General features: G+C 40.6%; 1 protein-coding gene across 1 annotated transcript in view; it reads left to right on the plus strand.

Annotated features, from left to right (window-relative positions):
* The window catches only part of PLCB1 (phospholipase C beta 1), a 417,836-nt gene that overhangs the window by 329,974 nt on the left and 66,296 nt on the right, over nt 1-21,566 (plus strand). Inside the window, exons 20-27 of the mRNA XM_075706801.1 lie at nt 1,619-1,783; nt 3,695-3,794; nt 7,000-7,104; nt 7,880-7,989; nt 13,138-13,270; nt 14,096-14,149; nt 16,293-16,512; nt 20,330-20,510. Of these exons, the coding sequence (XP_075562916.1) occupies nt 1,619-1,783; nt 3,695-3,794; nt 7,000-7,104; nt 7,880-7,989; nt 13,138-13,270; nt 14,096-14,149; nt 16,293-16,512; nt 20,330-20,510 (1,068 nt within the window). The remainder of the gene's footprint in view (nt 1-1,618; nt 1,784-3,694; nt 3,795-6,999; nt 7,105-7,879; nt 7,990-13,137; nt 13,271-14,095; nt 14,150-16,292; nt 16,513-20,329; nt 20,511-21,566) is intronic.

Raw genomic sequence — 21,566 nt, forward strand, 5'->3', positions numbered from 1 at the left:
TTTTGTATTGTAGGATAAATAAATGTATTTTTGTTGTATGTATTCTTTTCCATAGAAGTAATTGGGAAGTGAATGGATTTAAGAATAGTTTGGCTGCGGTTTTAGTAACAAAGAGCTGAATTTAAAACATGCTGTTATGAAGTGGTAGGTTGCACTGGAATAGCTAGAACAGTACACTGTTTAGTATAAATAAATTTTCTGGTTCCCTATAAGTTCTCCAGCAGAACTGTGGAACCATAAATGTCAGCCGCAATTCATTGCCAACTTGCTTTTCTTCGTTCCTTTTTAAGGACTTGTAATGAAGTTCAGGGACCACCAGGAATCTGCAAATTGAAAACTACTTGTATGAATGTTTAGAGGGATAGAATGCATTGGCTATGACAGGATCACACAATTTATACTTTGTATATCTCTATTTATAAAAACATAAACTTCCTGAAATCCTGTTACTCCTTTAATGGACTTGTCCATTAGAACAGTGTCCGTATTACAGAATCCACCTGCAAAATATCCTCCTGTTTTCTTTTAGAGAAAGCAAGTATTTCCTCTCAGGCTGCAGACACAACCTTAGCAGAGCAGTGCTGGGAGGGTTATGAAAAAAATAATGATCTGATGACATGCATGGTAAAAAAAAAAAAACAGAGGACTGTGTGGGAATGACCTTGTTGGTGACCTGTAATCATAGAAGCTTTCAGGTCCTCCTGCGGGTTTAGAGGCACTTTCTTCTGTAATTTTAGTAAATGGAGGTGGAAGTCATTCAATAGCTATTAGGAGATGCACAGCATTTTTAACAGGAATGAACATCCAGGAGTCACGAGACAGCTGTCAGGCGTCAGCTGCTTCTGCCTGCTTGGTGAAGACTCTGCTGGACATTTATAATAATGTCCATGCCCATACAAGGTACAGATGAGAACAGATTAAAATTTGCTTTAGGGAAGGCTGAATTTATTAAGGCACAGTGACACTGCTACGTATTCCTGTGCCTCTTCCATTTTCTGAAGCAATTGCAGACCTTTCTTTCACTTTTTAAAGCTGAGAGTTGTGCTCCTGTTAAAAATAAGAGCTAGAAAAGACCAGGTATTTTACAGCTGTCTTGTTTTCATAGTGAAACTCCTCACCCTCTGCGAAGAGCCTTCACGAGAATACCAACTTTTTAGTTTCTTTTCTCCCTCGCACTTAAAAACATACATAGTTTCTCTGCTGCTTATACCTCTTTTCTTCCAGCATTTTTTGAACCTGTTGTTGAAACTATATAGAAATGAGATAGGTATCTTCTCAAAGATACTGCGTTGTGGAAATAGGCAGCCAGATTGAGGAATGAGATCCAAACTAGTATTCCTGCTGAGGGAAGGGCAGCAGCATGATCTCAACCACATTATCACTCATAGGGGAATTTGGGACCGCAGGGTCACAGGAAATCAGGCCTCAGAAGTTGTTTTTCTGTGTCTGCAATATTAAACAGTGGGCGTTTTGTTTATTGTGGTTTTGGTTTTGTTTTGATTTTATTTGAAATGCATACTATCTGATCATTAATGAGAATTACGCATCTGCATGTCAGCCACTCATTTCCTAAGCCACCAAAGCGGTCTCTAGTGATCCTCTTTTCTTTTGGTTTCAGATCATTTCAGGTCAGTTTCTTTCTGATAAAAAAGTTGGTACCTATGTAGAAGTCGACATGTTTGGCCTGCCTGTGGATACAAGAAGAAAAGCTTTGAAGACCAAGACCTCTCAAGGCAATGCAGTTAATCCCGTCTGGGAAGAGGAAACCATAGTGTTTAAGAAGGTCGGTGTAACGCTTGCTTCCCAAACGTGCGTTGTGCTTCTTTTATCACTGTCCAGTGGAGTAATTCTGTGGATTAGTGAAACTTTGTATTTGTTAGAAAGAAGATAAAGCGATTCCAAATAGTTGGGTTTTGAACTGTTTATTGTTAACCCCTTTTGGCGTAATTTTGCCACTCCAGTCATGCCAGCTCCTACTAAAATACGAGAGTTTAAAGTCACCTTGATTCTTTCAGTGACACAGCTGGAAACAGCAGGCATGTCGATAGCCTCATCTGCATGGCACGGCGCAGTGCCATGCTATGAACGAGCAAGCACAGACCCCAGAAGCAGTTTAGCTGAATTACCTTGAATTGCCTTGGCTGAACAGTCCTGCTGAAAAGCAGATCCTGTAAACCTGCGAGCAAGAGGATGTGAATACAGCTGTAACAATCTGGCTGTCCAAGCTAACACATTCAGAGCAATCTGTTCTCTCCGCTTAGCGCTAGATTGTGCTATATAAATACAACCTAGGTGATGAAACCACATGAATCCCGTCCACTTGAAATGAGACGTAGGCTCATGTAATTTGAACAATATTACTCAGGCTCAATTCTCTAAACTTGAGAGGAGCAGAAAATACCGAGCATGTTTTAGGCTTGTGCAACGTGAATGTCTTTTTGTGCTTCACAGTACACTTGGCAGCCAATTTTCTAACAGGATTTCTGGGTTTCGCTTATTGGGCACTGTGGTTAAGTGGACCCTGAGTCCAGGTGTTTGTAAAACAATTTCTTTCGTACTTCTCTAGGCAAATGTAGTTCACAGAGATGTTTATACAATTGGTACTTGCAGCCCTGCTTTCGAGGGAGTACAGCCCTTTTCCCTGAATATTAGGCCTTCTGAATGACTTTCCTTTGGCAGCCTGCCAGAGCTTAAGTTTGGAAACATCACTAGCATTTTTCTTCTGTAATGAACTTCTAATTAGTGTACTTCATTTCTCTATTTAGTTAACGATCCTGCCTGCCTGCCTCTGTGCTCAGAGAAGCATAGATTACTATTTTTAGTAATCTTGAAAATAAATTAGAGAAACTTTGTTTTGGATTGTTGCTTCCCGCCCCCCCCCCCCCCCTTTTTCATTGTCTAGATAAATTTTAGCATATGTTCTGAAAAAATGCATATCTATGCCCAGGTTAAAAATATGTGTATTTGTGTATTTGCATTAAGTAAGCAAATGAGATGAATTATGCTACACTTGTTTTTTAAAGCAATATTAAAGATTCCTGTCTTAGTAGGGTAGTTCAAGTAAACTTTTTTGACTTCTTGTTTTCTTTTTTCACTGTTTGGCTTGCTTTCTTATGTAGTGCCAAGAAAGCATCCAATGCTAGTAAACATCCTGCCTGATTAAACCTCTTTAGCCCAGCCAGTGAGTGTGCTGCAGCACTGGAAAATTCTGCTGGGGTTGACATGGTTGATGTAACTCATACATTCACACTCTGCAAAACAGGTTGAGTTGCTTGTTGAGTTCTCAACACTGATATGACTATCAGTAACTTTTCTCAGAAGTAAGTAATCCCGTGGGCACAAACACAAAGGAAAAAAAAAAAGTCTAAGGCTGTGAATAATAAGCAGAAAAGAGTGGCATTCAGGTGTGATAGGAGTTGAGCTGTCGAAGTCCCTTGTATCGTACTGAAAATTGCTGAGTTGTTGAGTTCAGCATACTGTGCACATGTCCCACGTCAACTTTCTTGGTTGAAGAATATTTCTGTGAGAGTTATTGTGACACACAGGTGACCTCTTGTATGGTAAGACCTTCCCATGGATCTGTAGATGTTACTATCTGCTAGACTGAACTTTATGTCTGCTGTGTAGCCTACGTCTGGGAGGAGCTGTTTCTTTCAGAGCAGAAAGTTAATAATGCAACACTATTGCCTTCTAGGTCGTTTTACCTTCCCTGGCATGTTTGAGGCTAGCAGTGTATGAAGAAGGAGGGAAATTTATTGGTCATCGGATATTACCAGTCTCAGCAATTCGACCAGGTAAACTTGTTTCTCCATTGAGATGGACGTTACGTAGTGAAAAGGAGCAGCAAGCCAGAATCCCAGCTACTCTGCAGATTTATAGCAACTGGGGATTTGAATAATCTATCTCAACTTTGAAAAGGAAAATATCATATTTCACCAGAAATTTAAATTTGTAATGAATCAGGAAAACCAATAGAATTAAGCATCAGAGGCGTGGTTGGCACTTAGGGGTCTCCAGTAGATCAACTGCATGTTCACGGTTTTACGCTCAAAGTGCAATTGTGCACTTTTAAGAGGAAAGAGGGCAGCAACAGCCAATTTTGATGTCATCTTTGTGAGAATGGGAGATTGCTGGGAATGAAAGCAAAATATGCTCCTCTAATGTAATTTTTACTTGCATGCAAGGGCCTGACCTATGTGCAAGCTGTTGTATCTCTGCAAAACCTTTAAATCAACCCAAAATTACTTTCATCTTTATTGCTGAAAATTTTTTTTAAAAAAAAGGCTGGTCTCTTCCAAATCATATAATTATTTCTATTATAATTATTGGCCACATAACTGAAAATGGTCTTGTGCAACAACTCAGCCCTTACTTTCCAGGCCAGAGACTTGTTAGAGATCATGTTTCAGAAAGATGCAGTGACATTGGCATTTTGAACAAGAGAAGCGTTCAACTTCGGCGCCAGCTTTTCCAGTGAGGGGAGGGGAGCAAACTAAATTAGGGCAAGCATATGCGCCATAAACATGCTCCCAGCCTGACTCACGCTGGAAGAGGAAGGATATCTGTATCTACCCCGTACCTTATCTAGCCAGTCCCAGCAGTAGCACAAAACTCGCATATCCCTGTATCTAACAGTTGTTGTCCATATTATTCCTGGAGACCTGAGCTCAGGTAATGTATAAATCAGTCCCTTCTATTGTGGCAGAAGATGTCAGGGCTCTTCTAAGAAGAGCTCCAAGTGGTTTTGTCTTAGCTGGTGTGGGTCGCATGGCCTTGCTGCAAGCGCAAACGGGGTAGCCGTGGGAGGTGGCTGCTGGGCATGTCACTGCTCCAGGATTTCCTGACCAGGTGTCGCTTCTCTTTCCCTTCTCCTTCCCTTCTCTCTATGCTGCTCTCAGCCATGCATCCCTGGCCAGTCTGTTGTGCCAGCTCTGCCAATCTCCACACCTTTTTTTGTGAGCCAACTCAGCTTATCAATCCAGCAGAAAACTCTCCACTGTTTTCTCCTGACTTAATGGATAAAATTGCCACATGGAGTGGCTGAGGGAACTGCGATTGTTTAGCCTAGAGAAGAGGAGGCTGAGGGGAGACCTTATAGCTCTCTACAACTACCTGAAAGGAGGTTGTAGTGAGGTGGGTGTTGGTCTCTTCTCCCAAGTAGTTAGCGATAGGACAAGAGGAAATGGGCTCAAGCTGCACCAGGGGAGGTTTAGATTGGATATTAGGAAAAATTTCTTCATGGAAAGGGTAGTCAAGCATTGGAACAGGCTGACCAGAGTCCCCATCCCTGGAAGTGTTCAAAAAAACAGGTAGATGTGGCACTTCGGGACATGGTTTAGTCTAGTCTACCCTTGATTGGTTTAGAGTGGACTTGGTAGTATAGGTTAATGGTTGGACTGGATGATCTTAAAGGTCTTTTCCAACCTAAACGATTCTATGATTCTATGGAGGATCTGCCAAGCTCCAGAGGGAGATAGGTGATTGGAGAGGAGAAAGGGGGATGTGAAGGATTTCCCTCTTCTGGTGAAAGCGAACTCTTAGCACGGCTGATCCCCTTTCAGGGCACTCACCTTTCACGCAGCACAGAGTCCATTCGGCAGAGAACTGAATCATGTACCTGCTTTTAAGCTTGTGCTTTTTAGAACAAAGGCCAGTGTGTTAAATTATACAAGGACTTGTGAGAGCTTTTACCCGCAGGCCTATCTTCTGCCCTTTTGACTCCAGCAACCGTTTGTTTACAGCATGTGATGGAGAACAGCATGTTGATATTAGTTTATGTACGTGCTGAAAATTTGCTGGAGGAGCTTGAGGGAACTGGGAAACCTTTGTAATATGTAATCTTTTTTTTTCTGGGACATTACTGAAAACTTTATCATACTGTCACACAAATCCACAGAATTACCGTTATTCCCAAAGCAAGGATTTAACCATTACTTGGGGAGGGAGTTGTTCACATCAGCCGAGCGAGGATCCCCCCAGATAAGTGCATCCTGCTCATGACTTGTACCTTGACAACTACCCATGTGTGCAGCTCCATAATCATGCCTTAGAAGAACAGCTTCAGCCACAATGCAGGAAGCACCAACTTGTGAGGCAGAGGATGCAGCTTTGCAGCACTCTGATGCTGTAAGAGTTTGCTGGGACTGCAAGTCCCTTTCTCCCACCCTTACCTGTGCGCTTCCATCACTGTCTTTAAACTGGCATTAATACTTCTGACCTTATGGTGAGGCATTTCGGGGAGATAAATTGATGGAAGACTCTTTGCAGTTTCTGAAGGCTGCTTTTTCCAGAGTTTAGCTTGCTGAGCTGCCTATCTACAAAGTCAGAAAAGTGTCAGTGCACAAGAGAGATGATGGTGGTAGGTGGCTGGGAGAAAGTGTTTGGGGCTGCCCCATCTGTGGTGCCTCATCATTAACTGGGCTAAGCTGCACTGTAATGCGTGTCCTTACTCTTACAAGACAGCCAGCTTTCAAAACAGTCTGAAAATACTCTTTTTTTCAGATATATTTCTACAGTTGGTCACATGATAGGATTCATACGCACACACACATTTCGTAGATACAGTGCCACATTGTCTGGTTTTTAAATTAGACACTGGGTTGTGGATGGACATCTCAGTTTTACTTGGCTGTCCAGATTCCTGAGTATTACAAGGGTCACTTTTGATAATTAAATAAGAGCTCCGAAACTAAAAAAAAAAAAAAATCCAGCCAAAGGTAATAAAACAAGAATGCATCAAAAGTTACATAAATGACAATTTTTAGCATTATTCACAGAAGTAAAAATAAAGGGAAATAGTCTTTTAAACTGCAGTGTCATGTGCCTTTTTAACTGTCCCTTGTCTGTATACTTATCTCTGAAACCCTTCAGGTAAATCTTTCCCTAGCACAAGTCCCTGGAGTTGCTTGCTCAGTTGGAGCCACACTATAAATAAGAGATGATAACACAATTACATTGGAAATGCCTCTGACTCTGAACTGGTTGTTTCTTATTTTGCAGGCTATCACTACATCTGTTTGAGGAATGAGAGGAACCAACCTTTGACACTGCCAGCTCTCTTTGTGTACATAGAGGTCAAAGACTATGTACCTGATACTTATGCAGGTAATTCTGTGACCTTTTCCTACTGGGAAGTATAAAGGTTATTTGAAATGCAATATCAGTGTGGTGTAGATGACTTGCTGTATTGGGATAACTGAATCCTGTGAACAAACCTCAGCATCTGATGGATCATTGTGTCTCATCACTCATACAAGATGGCCTGATTTACAGCGGCCTGCCTGAGCTTTAGGATTAGGGCCAACTCTTTTATTTTCAGCAGACCTTGTAAGACTCTACAGGAGGAAATACCCCAGGCATTCGCCGTTGAAACACAAATGAAACTTCGCTTACGCGACACAGTAGTATGTAATTGTTTCCTAAGCAAAGTGCCATGCTTAATGTAGAGCATTGTATTTTGGAATCGGCTCCAAACAAGGATAGGTTTAAAGACCATACTGTGCATCTTCAGTGAAAGTATTCTGTATAGCCATTTTGATTTTTTTTTTTTTTTTAAAAAAACAGTATTTTTACTAATGCTCCTCTGTGCCTCATGTGAAGCAGGATCCTAGTTGGCTGATGCTATAAGCTTTGAAGATCCATCATAAAACACTGTGCAGAAAATGCACATCCACGAGACACAAGCACAAACTCAAAGAGGGTTCGTGTTAGAGTATTTGTGCATGATGGTGTACTCCCCTCCACTGTTGTTCCTAGGACCTAGGAGCACCTATCAGCAGCAGATCTGTATGAAAAATACAGTCTCTTTCTTAAAACCTGAGGAGCACTGGAACCATAACATAAAAAGGGTTTGAAACTGAAGTATTTGCATTATTTCTAGATGTGATTGAGGCCTTATCCAATCCAATCAGATATGTAAACTTGATGGAGCAGAGAGCTAAGCAACTGGCCGCACTGACTCTGGAGGATGAAGAAGAGGTAAAGAAAGAGGTAAGGGAGGTTTTCAGAGTCTCTGCAAATTATGTTGTAGTATTTAAAAGCACCTAATTTGCTTACGAAGACAAATACTGAAAGTCCCTGGGAATTGTATTTGTTGATTACTTGAACACCTGTAAACATCTGGCCTAGAATGAGACTAAGGGTACACTGTAGCCGAGAAGCGTTGCACTGTGTGTGTGGTTTCACTGAAGGCGGCATGTTGTGCGTGTAGCAGGTTACGGTTCAGAGGTAAAGAAAGAGACACCAAAAGGTGAAAGAAAAACCATGTTATGTGTGTGCTGATTTGCAACTTTGTTATGGAGTAAATGAAATCTTCATCAATCATTGCCTGTTGTTTTCCAGTGTGATGCTGAAGTTTCTCTTACAACTCTATGTCAGTAGCTTTTCCTGAAAATATTCCAGTTTTTTCCAGAATTTCATGCTCTGTTTCTGGAGAGGTTATTCTGTTCAGAAACATTTGTGTATCTCAGATTATGATATGTCTATACATTGTCTATGAGTGAGCATGCCCTAAAGAGACCCAGTATAATCATACAATAATTTCAACGGGAAGGGGCTTCTGGAGGTCAACTGATCCAGCCCTTCGTAGATCTCAGAGAGAGAGACGAAGAGGGAGGAGACCACAGAGTAAATAAATGCTCAGGCCTATTCTAGCTTAGCTGAAAGCTACGGGAGCCGCATTTTCAGTTGTTAGGTATCTGTTTGGATATATGTGGTTACCCACGGACTAACCTGTAAACGCTATTTTTCTGTATAATTGGAGGTGGTGTGCATACAAATGCATAGACATTATTTTGAGCATAATTGAGAGTACTGGCAGTTCAGCTTTGGTTTCTGATAAGCTCTGTGCACATTCAAACGTTCAGTCTCTCTGTTCCAGACATTGTCATTGGGACGTCTTCTAGCAGTGTTTGAAAATATCAACCTTGTCTTTTAAAGATTGCCTGTGTCAGATGTTAGGCACGTCATGTGAATCAAAAGGCACTCGGTACAGGTCTCTAGCGAAGATGGAAAAATGCTTTATAATCCTAAACGGCCCTCAGCTCTGGTGCCTGTCTTCTTCAATTCTCAGATGTGCAAAGCCTCATTGAACTAGATTTTGTAACCAAGAATACATTCCCAAAGCAGACCAGATGAGTGAAAGTCATTACAATTCAGTGGCCAACAATTTACTCTTTGTGCAGTGTCACAAGTTCGGCTGAATGAGGACACTGTGAAATGCTCAATAGTATCCTAGACATTTATCTAGGACGCTCTACACATGAGATTCTATTTTAATAGCAAAGTCTTTTTTTAACATAATCCTTTAAATACCTTAGAGGTCATTTTTACTTTTGAAAAAGCACAGATTTTCCTGGTCTGTACAGGCGTATTTGTTAGTTAGAAAAATTCTGTCTCAGAGTATCTTCTAAAGCAAGTGGGAAGAAGGAAGGATGAATTGTAGTGCTACCGTATGTCAAGCAGCTTGAAAGCTGATAGGATAAAGGAGCTTGTTTTGGAGGAGCAGAGAAATATTTTTTAAAAGAAAACTGTGATGATTGTAGTAGCGCCTTTGCTAAAAACGTATATAACCATTCACTTAGATGCAGTAGCAAGGGACAGGTACAAAACAGCTGCTTTAAGGGGCAATCTGAACACACCATTTTTACCTTCTATTTATAAATGCCCATTCTGGGTAAGATATTTAGCAGCTGGGCTGTACTTGGAAATCTGGAATTGCCTGATCATGTTATGTGATGATAACATTTTCTTCATCAGTCAGCAGGGCTGGTTGTTTTGTTCACTTACATTGGCCCACGAGAATCACATCGGTTAATAATAATTGCAAGTACGTTCACTGGCAACATAGCTAAATAAACCCAAGTATGTTTGCCAGAAATGTACACATAAGTGCACCTGGATTCAATTTTCCTATGTACAGTTTCAAATTTACACACTATAAATGTTTGTGTGCAAAGCTGTGCTGTCGCCTAGCACAGATTCCACTTCCCCACTCCTCTTTCCCTCCCCTCACACACATTTATTTATCTGAGCTGGGTTCTTGCAGCCGTCACAGGAAAACTGAGGTTTTTTTTCTTTGCTACCTAGAAGTTTAAAATGCATCTCTGTAAGAAGTTCCCCAGGCTTCTTGCAAAACAGCAGTCAAATAAGCTAATATTCACCTAATAGTGAATTGTTTTGAACAGATAAATTAGCCTTTTTTAAGCTTCAAATTACACTGCCTGCTAATTATCAGTGCAGTAACATAAATGAGGAGTGCTGAAGAACGGATAAAATTTGCAGCATCTCTTCTGTATTTATTTGCAATGTTCCTGTCATGAGCGTAACGTGAACTCCTACCTTTAGCTTTCTGGTCAGTACATATCTTCCAGTTCTTGTTCTCCAGCCTGGCCTTAGAACAGCTATTTTTTGCAGAATGGAAGCACTGTAATACCTGCAGTGTGGGTTTTGCACCTTTAACTGTACTTATCTGAATACACTATAAATTTTTATGAGCGTACAGGCAGTGAAGGTTGCCTTCTCTTCCCCTGCCTGGCGTTCTTTACAGACAGGAGGAATAAGCCATAAAATTTGCAGCTGGGAGTTTCTTGGGATGAATTAATCCCAGCCTAAAATAGATTGATGTAACTAGTTTTTTGTACGTTTTCATCCCCACAGTCACAGGAGCAGAAGTGTGTAGGGGGCTAGGAAAAGCTAGCCAGAGTAAAATGTGTTTTGGCTGTGCCTGCTGCTGTAATGTTGCTGGGGCCGCATATTAATTCCCACTGCAGAGTCAGGGAGTCGGGAGGCCTTGCTGGCTCGTTAATGTGTCTGACATGGAAGCAGCAGAGCGTCTGACCTGTTGTTTCTCCCCATAAAACAGTGTTGAAATGGAAACTATTGTTTTGCATGCCTGGATATAAATCAAATGTGCGTAATCCCTCCAGTTGGCTTCTTTGGATAAATAAAATGATTTTGATAGGGAAGGTAAACAAAGACATCTCTAGGAGAGCAGCTGCACTTAGCATATCTGATACCACTATTTAAAATGAAAATTCAGGCATGATTTTGCAAATCATGATGATCACACCAAGTTACAGTAATGGAAATTAAGTTATCTGGCAGTTCTTACAGGGAGACCTTGCTTACACTTGCTTATACTTTGCCAAAGAGGGTAGAGGCAAACTGACTTAAGCCTAACACTGCAGCCCAGAGGAGATCTCCCAACCCCAATACATTCCGGCTCCTTTTCTCTGTAGAAATAAAAATCGACCATATAGATACGTACCTGTATGGGTATGTATCTTTCTACTTTGTAAATACACTGTCTTGCAAAAGACATGGCAACATGTGGAATATAAACCATTTTCTGTGAATATTAAAACTATAAATTATAAGGCTGGATTACCTCATGCTTTTAAAAAGAGCCTAAAATATTCTCCACTAAGGAAAAATCATGTTTCCTTTAGCATTCTGTGTGATGAATTATGAGAAGAGAAAGTACTTCTTAATGAGATTAGATTGCTTGATGTAGTGAAAAGTACTCTTTATTCACTTCCTGATCCTGTCTCACATTTCTGCTTTAGTTTCTGAAAACAGAAGTGTTATGTCCAAAACCGACAGGCTATATTAATAGTTTCTCAACAAGCTGTGATGCAGCATTTCGCACCACAGGCAAACCTAGTCCCAAAAAAAGAAGGTAATACCCACTTTTCCATGCGGTGACTTTTGGGGCACAAACTTGCCAGAAGTTAGGAATTCCAGCTTTATTTGCATTAAATGTTGATGATCTATATAGCAAACATTGTTTTTATTAAACTAATGAATTGCATCCTGTGGGGAGCATATTTTAAGGAGAACTGAGAGGAAAACCATGTCTCTGTGTTTGTCACAGCTACAGCTTTTGCCAGTCACATTGTTCTACTGTCATAAATGTTGGCTCTTAGATCATGTTTCTCCTGATTTTATTGCACTCATTCCTGCTTGCTGTAAGTGAAGTTGTTGGCACTGGTTTTCAATTGCATCATGTTTCTGACTACAGTATCTCTCTCTCATAATTCTGGTAGAAATAGGCTTTTGAGACAGAATTCCTTTTGGAGTATAGAGTATGTTGTCAGGGCCAAGATAAAGGAAGTCAGCAGCAGAAGCAGAACAAAACAGTTAGATCAAAATGTATTTTGCCTCTGCTGATGCAGTGCAGGCTGATGTTTTGCACGTGTGGAAAAATCAAGGAGAAAAAACCAACTGTGGTATCCTGCCTCTGCATGTAATGTGATTACCATCAAAGAGTTAAATGGAAGCAGCTGAAGGAGCAAATCCAAAACCACCCTGAGACACCATGGCAACTGGCCCCTCACAGGGACAGCAGGAAGGGGGGCTTGGCCGTTTCAAAATTAAAATTGCTTTGAATGACCTTCTGTTTGCTGAGTGCTGGGTGCTTGCTTAACACCTGATGGCCACAAGGAAAATTATAAGATGTTCAATGCATAGTACAACATACGCTGTAAGCCTGAGCCTTTAGGAAACTGGAGAGAAAGAAAAGATTGTGGAAAATGCTTAAATATTTGGATACCACAGATGTATTTATGCAGCAGGATGGAGGCACTGTTTACATATTGTCCTTGGAGTGTAATTACAAGAATGTAAGATCTTGGGAATCAGAAGTATGTCTCTGTTCTGTAAGAATGGTGAATAATAATAGTGCTGTGTGTATCTCTGAAATTTAAAAGTAATTTTGTGTACACACTTTGTTCACAGCAGGGATTTGAGTAGCATTTTCATGTCAGCTTCTACATTATTTCTAGAAAGGTTTTATGGCAGAGAACAATGCTTTTCAATAAAATACAGATTTCACATCTGGTGCAGCTAATATATACTGTTCTGAAAAATGTCCCTGATGAGTTATATCCGCTTAAAATAAAAATACTTTTTCAGAATAATACATGCTCTATTTCTTCTTGAAATTTCCCCTGCAAAAATGAACCGTCTGGATTATCATGGCTCTTAAGGATATCTTTTTTGTCGCTTTCTTTTAGAATGATTTATATATAACATTTACAGAATTTTACATTTTAAAATAAGAGGCTAAACTAGACCTGTAAAGAAATAATTTAAGTCTGCTAGTTGGGAAGGGTAATGTAAATTGTGATGTATTTTCAGATTGACCATGGAGATGCACCATCCGAAGCTAACAATGAACCTAGGCCAACACCAGCAGAAAATGGAGTAAATTACACTGCCTCTCTTACACCGAAACCAGCAACTCAGGTTGTCCACAGCCAACCAGCACCAGGTAAAAAAACACAAAGGAAAACAAAAAAAGTCCTATCTTTTCAAAATACATCTGGATAATAATTCTTCACGTGCTTTGCATTTAAAGAACAAGGGTGGGGGGTGTGTGTGTTTGGTTGGTTGGTTTGTTTTAGTAAAATAGGTAGAAATTTTCCCACTCTTTCAGTATGCTGTTAAGGCCAATCTTCTTCAAATATACAAGTATCTTCTATTTAAGAGTTGCTTTTGTCGTGGAACTGAAGTTTATTACAAACAAGAAAATTTGCTGGGGTTTTTTTGGTGTTGTTGCAAGTGCAGGAATCTCTTTAATTTAAAATTATTTTTACAAATATGTCTAATTTATGCATGTAGTTACATCTTATTCCACACACAAAATACAGTCTTAAATACTTACAAATTTTGTATTGACATACCTCCTATAACAAATGCTTGTTAAACCACAGGGTTTATAATTTTATGACTGCAGTCTTTATAGGCTTGGTCTAACTCCAGCTCTCCCAAGGAGCTGGAGTCATCCTGTTTACAGAAATTTTGCACTGACGTCATAATATAGGGCAGTTGTACTAACCATCAGCCTAATACCACTTAAATGACTTGTATGAGTGGTGTCAGTGAGTTCAATAGCATCCTCCTCATAAGTAGAACAACAAAGCTCAGGTGCTTGTTGCTACTTGTCTGCTCAAGAGATGTGTTTTCTCAAATGATTAATAAATGCCATGTCAGTGTATGTCCTGTGTCACGTGCCATGTTTTAATATGCAATCAAGCAGCACAATAATGGCTGTTGCTTTAAAAGAATTAGAACTAGTCATCTCTCTTACCTCTAGGTTCGGTGAAAGCACCTGCAAAGACAGAAGATCTCATTCAGAGTGTCCTCACAGGTAATAAATACACAGTTTACACTGCACAAATGATACAACTTTTTGTCAAGAGAAACATTTTTTATGAAATAGGCCATCTGGCTTAGACATTTCTTTGAGTGATTAGGACTGCAGTAACTCATAGAAGATGTACATACCATGTTTTCTTCCTCAGCTTTGAAGTTACTAAATGTTTCAGCACGTTTCATGAGATCAGTATTGGGTGTCAACATGGAATTTTTTAAAAATACCCCATTGTTGTAGTTTCACAAGCACAACGTTACCATTTAATGCAGACAAAAGACCAGCATTATTATGAGAACATAAGATAAATTTGCTCTGAATATTGTGAATAGTAGTGAAACCATTTTATCTTCATTAGCCTTGCAGTGTTCCCATTGCTCCTTGTCGTGGTTTAATCCCAGCCAGAACTAAGCCCCACACAGCTGCTTGCTCACTCCACCCCATTGGGATGGGGGAGAGAATCAGAAGAGTGAAAGTGAGAAACTCATCGGTTGAGATAAAGACAGTTTAGTAAGTAAAGCAAAAGCCACGCATGCAAGTGAAGCAAAATGAGGAATTCATTCACCACTTCCCATGGGCAGGCAGGTGTTCAGCCACCTCCAGGAAAGCAGGGCTCCATCACGTGTAATAGCGACTTGGGAAGACCAAATGCCATCACTCTGAACGTCCCCCCCTTCCTTCTTCTCCCCCCAGCTTTATCTGCTGAGCATGCCGTCACATGGTGTGGGACATCCCTTGGGTCAGTTGGGTTCAGCTGCCCCGGCTGTGTGCCCCCCAACTCCTTGTGCCCCCCAGCCTGCTCACTGGTGGGGTGGGGTGAGAGGCAGAAAAGGCCTTGGCTCTGTGCAAGCACTGCTCAGCCATAATGAAAACATCCCTGTGTTATCAACACTGGTTTCAGCACGAATCCAGAACATAGCCCCATACTAGCTACTATGAAGAAAATTCACTCTATCCCAGCCGAAACCAGCACACTCCTACAAAACTGAAATTATTATTACATTCAGCAAACTGGGCTGATCATGCCCTGCTGTTCAATTGGGAGTCACGTCCTCCAGCTTGGAGTTAGAGTTTAGATTGCAAATCTCATAACTCAGTTTATCTTACAGTCATTCTTCTACATTAGAACTATTCCATGTCCAAATCTTGTGTAGGCCTACATTTAGGTGTGGAAAACAGGTAAGACATTTGAAATTCTGCATGTTGTTTGCCTCTTATTCAGTCTCCCGCATGTACAGTAGAAAGAGGCTGGCCTGGATAGTGGAAGTACCTGCTGGCCTCATACAGTCAGTCTGTTGTCTGGGAAGGGTCTTCAGTCTGGCTTCCCCAGAGCTGTGACCCCAGATCATGCAAGTAATCATTCCCTCCAGTGCTGCTTTTTTTTTTTTTTTAATTGCTGATTTAGGATGAGCTCGTGCAGGTCAGGCTAGCAGACCCTGAGCTCAAGCTGTCATCTGGGTTCACAGAGCAGGGCATCCTTCATAGCTGCTTTTGGAGTGACAGCACTGGAGGGCAGTTCTCAGTATTTAGCTACCAATCCTTTGCTGGCCTGGCAGCCAGGTAGCCATGACTCCTCTGATGCAGGGTCTCCACCAAGAGAGAAGTGAAGTCTCTCCCAAGATGCCATGATGATACTGGGACAGATGCCTCCAGCCAGTGCCTGGGTCAAGGCAGGAGAGCAGGCAGCAGAAGTGCTGTTGGTGAAGGGGGTTTAGGCATCAGCATGTTATGTAGTCCATCCAGAGAGAAGGGAGACATTAAGTGTTGGTACAGTGGGTATAAAAAATATCTGTTATCATGTCTGTGTCAGATCATGTTTTTATATGTTGGGCTGTATGGAATCTTTGCATCTGAAAGGGGTTGAGGAAAGAAAGTACATGGTTTTTATTTTGCTACACATCTTGGTGTTCTAAATTTTCATCTCACTTCTTACTCATACGTCAATTACATTTGCCACAGTATTTTCAATCTGGTTAGTTTATTTCCGGGTAAGTCTACTCAGTTTAAGCTAGCACTTTTCACTTACCAGCAGTAAACAAGCATGCTTTGTTTCATTCCTGTTAATGGCAATTTCTGGGTTCTCTGATTGAAATAGTACATTATTAGAAAATTGAAGTGGCTTTTGTCATTATCATTGTAGAAGTGGAAGCACAGACTATTGAGGAGCTAAAACAACAGAAGTCTTTTGTTAAGCTTCAGAAGAAGCACTACAAGGAAATGAAGGACCTTGTAAAGAGGCACCACAAGAAAACCACTGACCTTATCAAAGAGCACACTGCAAAGTATAATGAAATTCAAAATGACTACCTGCGACGAAGAGCAGTTTTAGAAAAAACTGCAAAAAGAGACAGTAAGAAAAGGTATGTTGAATGTAGCTTTCCTGTTCTTGGTATTGGAGATCTTTACTCAAGTCTTCTTTTATCATAGACAATTAATATGGAGGTGACATTAGAGCACAGAAAAAAATCAAAAGCAGCAGGATTCCTAGGTAAAATGAAGTCAGGGCCTTTGATATGGAAATCATCAGAAAAAGCCCTCTCCATGATGTGCTGCTGCTCTGGTAGAAGCCAGCCAAGTTGTTCGCCATGTTATACCTCTTTCCCTGTAAATGAGGGCACGCAATATTTATGCTGGGACTCGCGCTAGACCGCTGGTGTGGGTAGGTGACTCAGCTGTACTCGCAACAGCAGCCAGTGGTTAGGTAGTGAGCTGAATCACAAACTATGAGAGGGGGCATCCCCTACATACTGGGACAGTTCAGGAACCAGACTGCAGTGTGAAAGAACTCAAACCTATCTGGATTAAGTGTTTTACTTTCGTCAACTGCAGCACGTTTTATCAGAGCACCCCATCTTCTCCTATGTTGACCTCCTTTAGGAGAAGGAGTATCTGTTCCATGGAACCTTCTGCCCCATACTTTATATAACTTGATAGTGTAGCTCCTCTTTCAAGCAAGGAGAAGTTTTTGCAGCCGGCACACGTGGTCATCTGCCCATGTTAAGCAATTGGTTTACTCTGGGCCACCACAGCGTGCTGTCTGGTGGTGGAAGAGACCCAAGCGTCAAAACAGGAACAAAACTTAGTCCTCTTTTATGCTATTTATGGGTAAAACGGATATTCTGAATTTGGAGATGAAAAGCATTGTCTCCAAGTTAGAGCCCTGGAGAAAACTCATGCTAGAGTAGAAGGCATCAGATGTATAATTAGGTGAAAGAAACACCTGAAAGTTATTAACATCTGACTACTGTTTAAATTATGTTTGATCAGACCACTTGGGGATCTCTTAATGATTGCTTGGCTTTGTCTCTGCATGCACACCCCTTCTGTGCTGTGTCTTTCTAAATCTTGCATTGCCCTATCTCTTTGTGTGTGCTGATCCAATTTTTAAATTATTTGTTCAGGTAATAATAAAAAAGGAGAGTTGTATTGATCATTATCAGTTTGAAATGCAAAGACTGTTATGACTCATTAATCTTTCCACAATTATTGCCTTGTTCATGTGGTAAGGAACTCTATGTGAACAAAGATCAATTCTTAACTCCTGTCAAAACATATACACACATAGGTACCATCAGTGTCTGATACTGTTACAATTGAATGATAATCAGGTAGGGGTACCCTCCTAAATTTTTATTTCTCCCATTAGTGCAGCATTTTCATTTTAACATAATTTATTTTTAATTAGATAAGCACAAAAGTACTTTAATTTTACATAAAATTGATACAGCTGCAGTTCTTAAATATGAAGACATTGAATGAATATTAAAAAAAAATACTTGATAGTTTTTGGTAGTAGATCATCAGGAAAAAAAGCTGCAAGCATGCTCTGGCTGCTAACCTTGTTTGATAGTACCTCTCACTGTAAGCGACTGGGATTCAGGCCATAACTTGTCCCTAGGAAGGAGCTTATTCATTTATGCCTGCCTGATGGCAGAATGTCATTGGGCTTAATAAGAGGTTAACACTCAGAATATATCTATGTTCAGCTGGCCTTAACTGTTGCCAGTTTTCAGGCTTCCAGGTTCTACACTTGAGTTTAACAAACTCCCTTAATGACTGGTTGTTAACTGCACACACAGTATTATTTTATCCGCTGTATTTTCCATCATCAATGTGTGTGACAGATAGTGGCAGACAAAACAATGTCATGTTTCTTTTCTCTAGCATATTCTATTCAAATTTAAGCAGAAAAACAAACTGAATAAATAAAATGACTCATTTATCTTTGAGTAAAAAGGATTTTGGTTTTTTATTTCGTTATGATCTGACCATAAATCATTCATGATATCAGGCAATAAAACCCTGCAGTCTATTACGTGGAGCTGTCACAGTGATTTCAGAGATGTGAAGTTTTATGTGCAGATACAGGGAAATCTGAAGGTTAAAAAACCTGGGTTGAATTTTAAAAAGGCAGGAGTATGTTTTTAGTGATTTTCAAACTTGCAAGTACATATTATCCCAAGCAGAAGACTTCCAATAGAATACTGCATCCCAAGGAAAAAGGTGATTTTTATCATTTCAGCCTGTAAATGCAAAGTATATATTACTACTTCATCAGGAGGTCCTGTATCAGATTGCCATACAAATGTGTTGTCTTTGGTCAGCAGTTATCCATGTTTCGTGCCCTTGTCTAAAATTGGGCCAAGATTCAGTAAAGCCATTGTCTGTAGGAAGTTTGAAACATTTATTTATACAGATGCAGAAGTATTTTGCTGATGTTATTCAGAAGTTTCTTTAACGATTATGTCCCTTAAAACACGGTCTTAGTATTTTAGCCAGCATTTAGAAATAGGCCTTATTTCTTTTTCCCAAAAATGCAAGAGAAATGTCAGCTTTAAAATGTATAGTGTAATGGCATAATACGCTGATTTTAACGTTCATTAGTGCTGACTTCTGGCTCTGTATTTAAATTATCCTCACCTATCACACTGATGCTGCTTAACCTTTTAGCAGAATATGCAAATACAATGAAAATACAAGAAATAAAAAGAGGCTACCTTAGTTCCTATCCTCAGACCGATGAAAGCAGCTTCACATTATTTCAGTTGAAGTTACTCTAATTGGCAGCAGCTGCAAACTTGAACCTGGGAAAGAGAAGAGAGGCAGCCAGTGTAGCAAGTCCTCTGCGTTGTAATCTTTGCAAATTTCTGAGTAGCAAACTCATTTTTCTCACAGTGTTGGCCCTCTCCGTTCAAGGTTTTGCTGGTTTTTCCATCTCATGCACTGTTCCTGAGGTTTCCCAGGCAACTGATTTAACACCTGAGTACAGCAGTAAACACAGCAGCAGAGCAGGGACACAGCTTTTTTTTTTTTTTTATGTTTTTCTTGGGTTTAGTTTACTGCTGGCCTGAGCCTTATACTGCTTATGCTGCTTATTTTTGCCTTGAGCACTTTCGTGTTGTCATGTCTTGTCTACTTTCACAATTACATCTATCTTTCCTTCTGTCTTAAGAAAGAAAAGAAACACAAAACTGTTCCTTAGTGTTGCTTGTTAGCTTTCTTGTTATATTTTTCCTTTGCTCCTATGTGCTGCCTTTCTGAGGTTTACCCCGCTCTGGGGTGTTAACTTTCCTCCTAAAGTCAGTGGTCCATAGAGCACTTTCCTCTGTGTGTGCTATGCATGGCATTTCCTGAAGGGGGGGAGAACATACCAAATAAAGGGATGTTCCTACCATTTTAAGCGTTTTACAAATGCAGATGTAAAGTTATGCTCTTAAATTTATTGCTAAGTGTATGCAAGAATGACTCAGTTTTCAAAATACTTAGCATTCACCATTTCTGCTGAGGACTGTGAACTGCTTTGAAGTTCAAGTTACATGTCTGGAAGTGGATAAACAAGTTCCATGGGCATCTGTTTATGGGAAATCTTGGCAGTGGCATTTATAGCTCTTTTCCACTAAGTCTGGTTCACACCACCATGATGGGTTAGTAAAAGGAGGCTTAAAAGCAATAGTCATCCCATTAATAAACCGCTGACACTAGGGTTTTTTTCCTAAAAGATGTAATTATTGGACTTACTAGAGCTAAAATCATCTTCTGGCCCTATATGTGGTGCTGAGAAACTTCTTACTGGGCTACGTATAACCAGCTGCCTTAAAAACAGGGTTTAAATATGGGGCAGAGCGTACATGCCAGTGACTTAGACCTCGGTGGTTGTGTGGGTGTGTGTCTCTGCAGATCTGAAACGGGCAGCCCAGACCACGGTTCTTCAACTATTGAACAGGAATTAGCTGCGCTCGACTCTGAAATGACCCAGAAGCTGGTCGAGCTGAAGGAGAAGCAACAACAGCAGCTGCTAAATCTCCGACAGGAGCAGTATTACAGTGAAAAGTACCAGAAACGAGAGCATATTAAGCTGGTACGTTTGTTATGTTGTCTGCTTTTCTTTGGTGATCTCAGGGTAAGTAATGAAAGCAGCATGACATCATAATTAAGTGGGGCTTCCTCTTACTTGGAGTCCATTTCAGAGCTTGATTTCCCTGTGGTCTGCTGCAACTTCAAGGGGGTTTTGTGTCACTTTGTCACTAATATGTCTAACAACTTGGAAGGCTTTGGATGGAAGGCAGAAAGGCAACAAGTTTATGACTACTGCTAACGCAGAGAGTCCTTACCTCTAGTTACATAAGTCTGTTTATTGCAGCTTTCGGATGATGTTCCTGTTCTGTTCTGCCACTTTTTTAAACGTACAACACTCAAGGAGGTAGGATTAGCTGGAAAATAAATTGAAACGCCATGAAAATAAATAGAGGAAAATAGATTCAAACATTCCTCAGGGCACAGAGTTGTGCCAAGCAGTGTTCCTCTTGCAGATGAATGCTTTAAGGGGATGCAGGACATCATCTGTATATGGTGAGGAAATATTTTGCATCCATCAGTCCAAGCCAACTTGTGTTTTTACAGCTGGAGTTTGGCTGACAACTGCAGCAGGATCATAGGCCCTCTGAGCTGAAATAGAGGAGCTTGGGCAGATGGCAGCTGATGCTAATGGATATTCTCAGGCAGAAAAGAACATTTTTAAAGGGTGTTACAGGAGTGCAAACTGTTTCTCAACTCCAGACAATCCTCTCACAATTTTTTTCTAGTATGTGATGTTTTTGCCTCATTACTGTTGGATGAGGTGATTTGTCTGCTCTGCCCTGCCATCCAAAAAGAGGAGGTCAGAGTGATGTGCGTGGATATTGCTCAGCAAGGCCCTTTACACAAACCCATTCCCATGGATCACAGCATGGTGCTGCCGTTCCCAAGCAGCGCCTTGTTTATCACCAGTTGTACGTGAATCATTTCAGCATTACCCAACAGGAGCTGCTCCAGTGTGGGTGCAAGGGCGCGGTTACCTGTGCTGCAGGGAGAGAGCCCACGTTCAAGTAACAGTTGTTGGCTGCATCTAGGAATTTTAATTTTTCTGAAAACAAAC

Source organism: Pelecanus crispus, chromosome 3 (genome assembly GCF_030463565.1).
Source record: "Pelecanus crispus isolate bPelCri1 chromosome 3, bPelCri1.pri, whole genome shotgun sequence".
NCBI classification, from domain to species: Eukaryota; Metazoa; Chordata; class Aves; order Pelecaniformes; family Pelecanidae; genus Pelecanus; species Pelecanus crispus.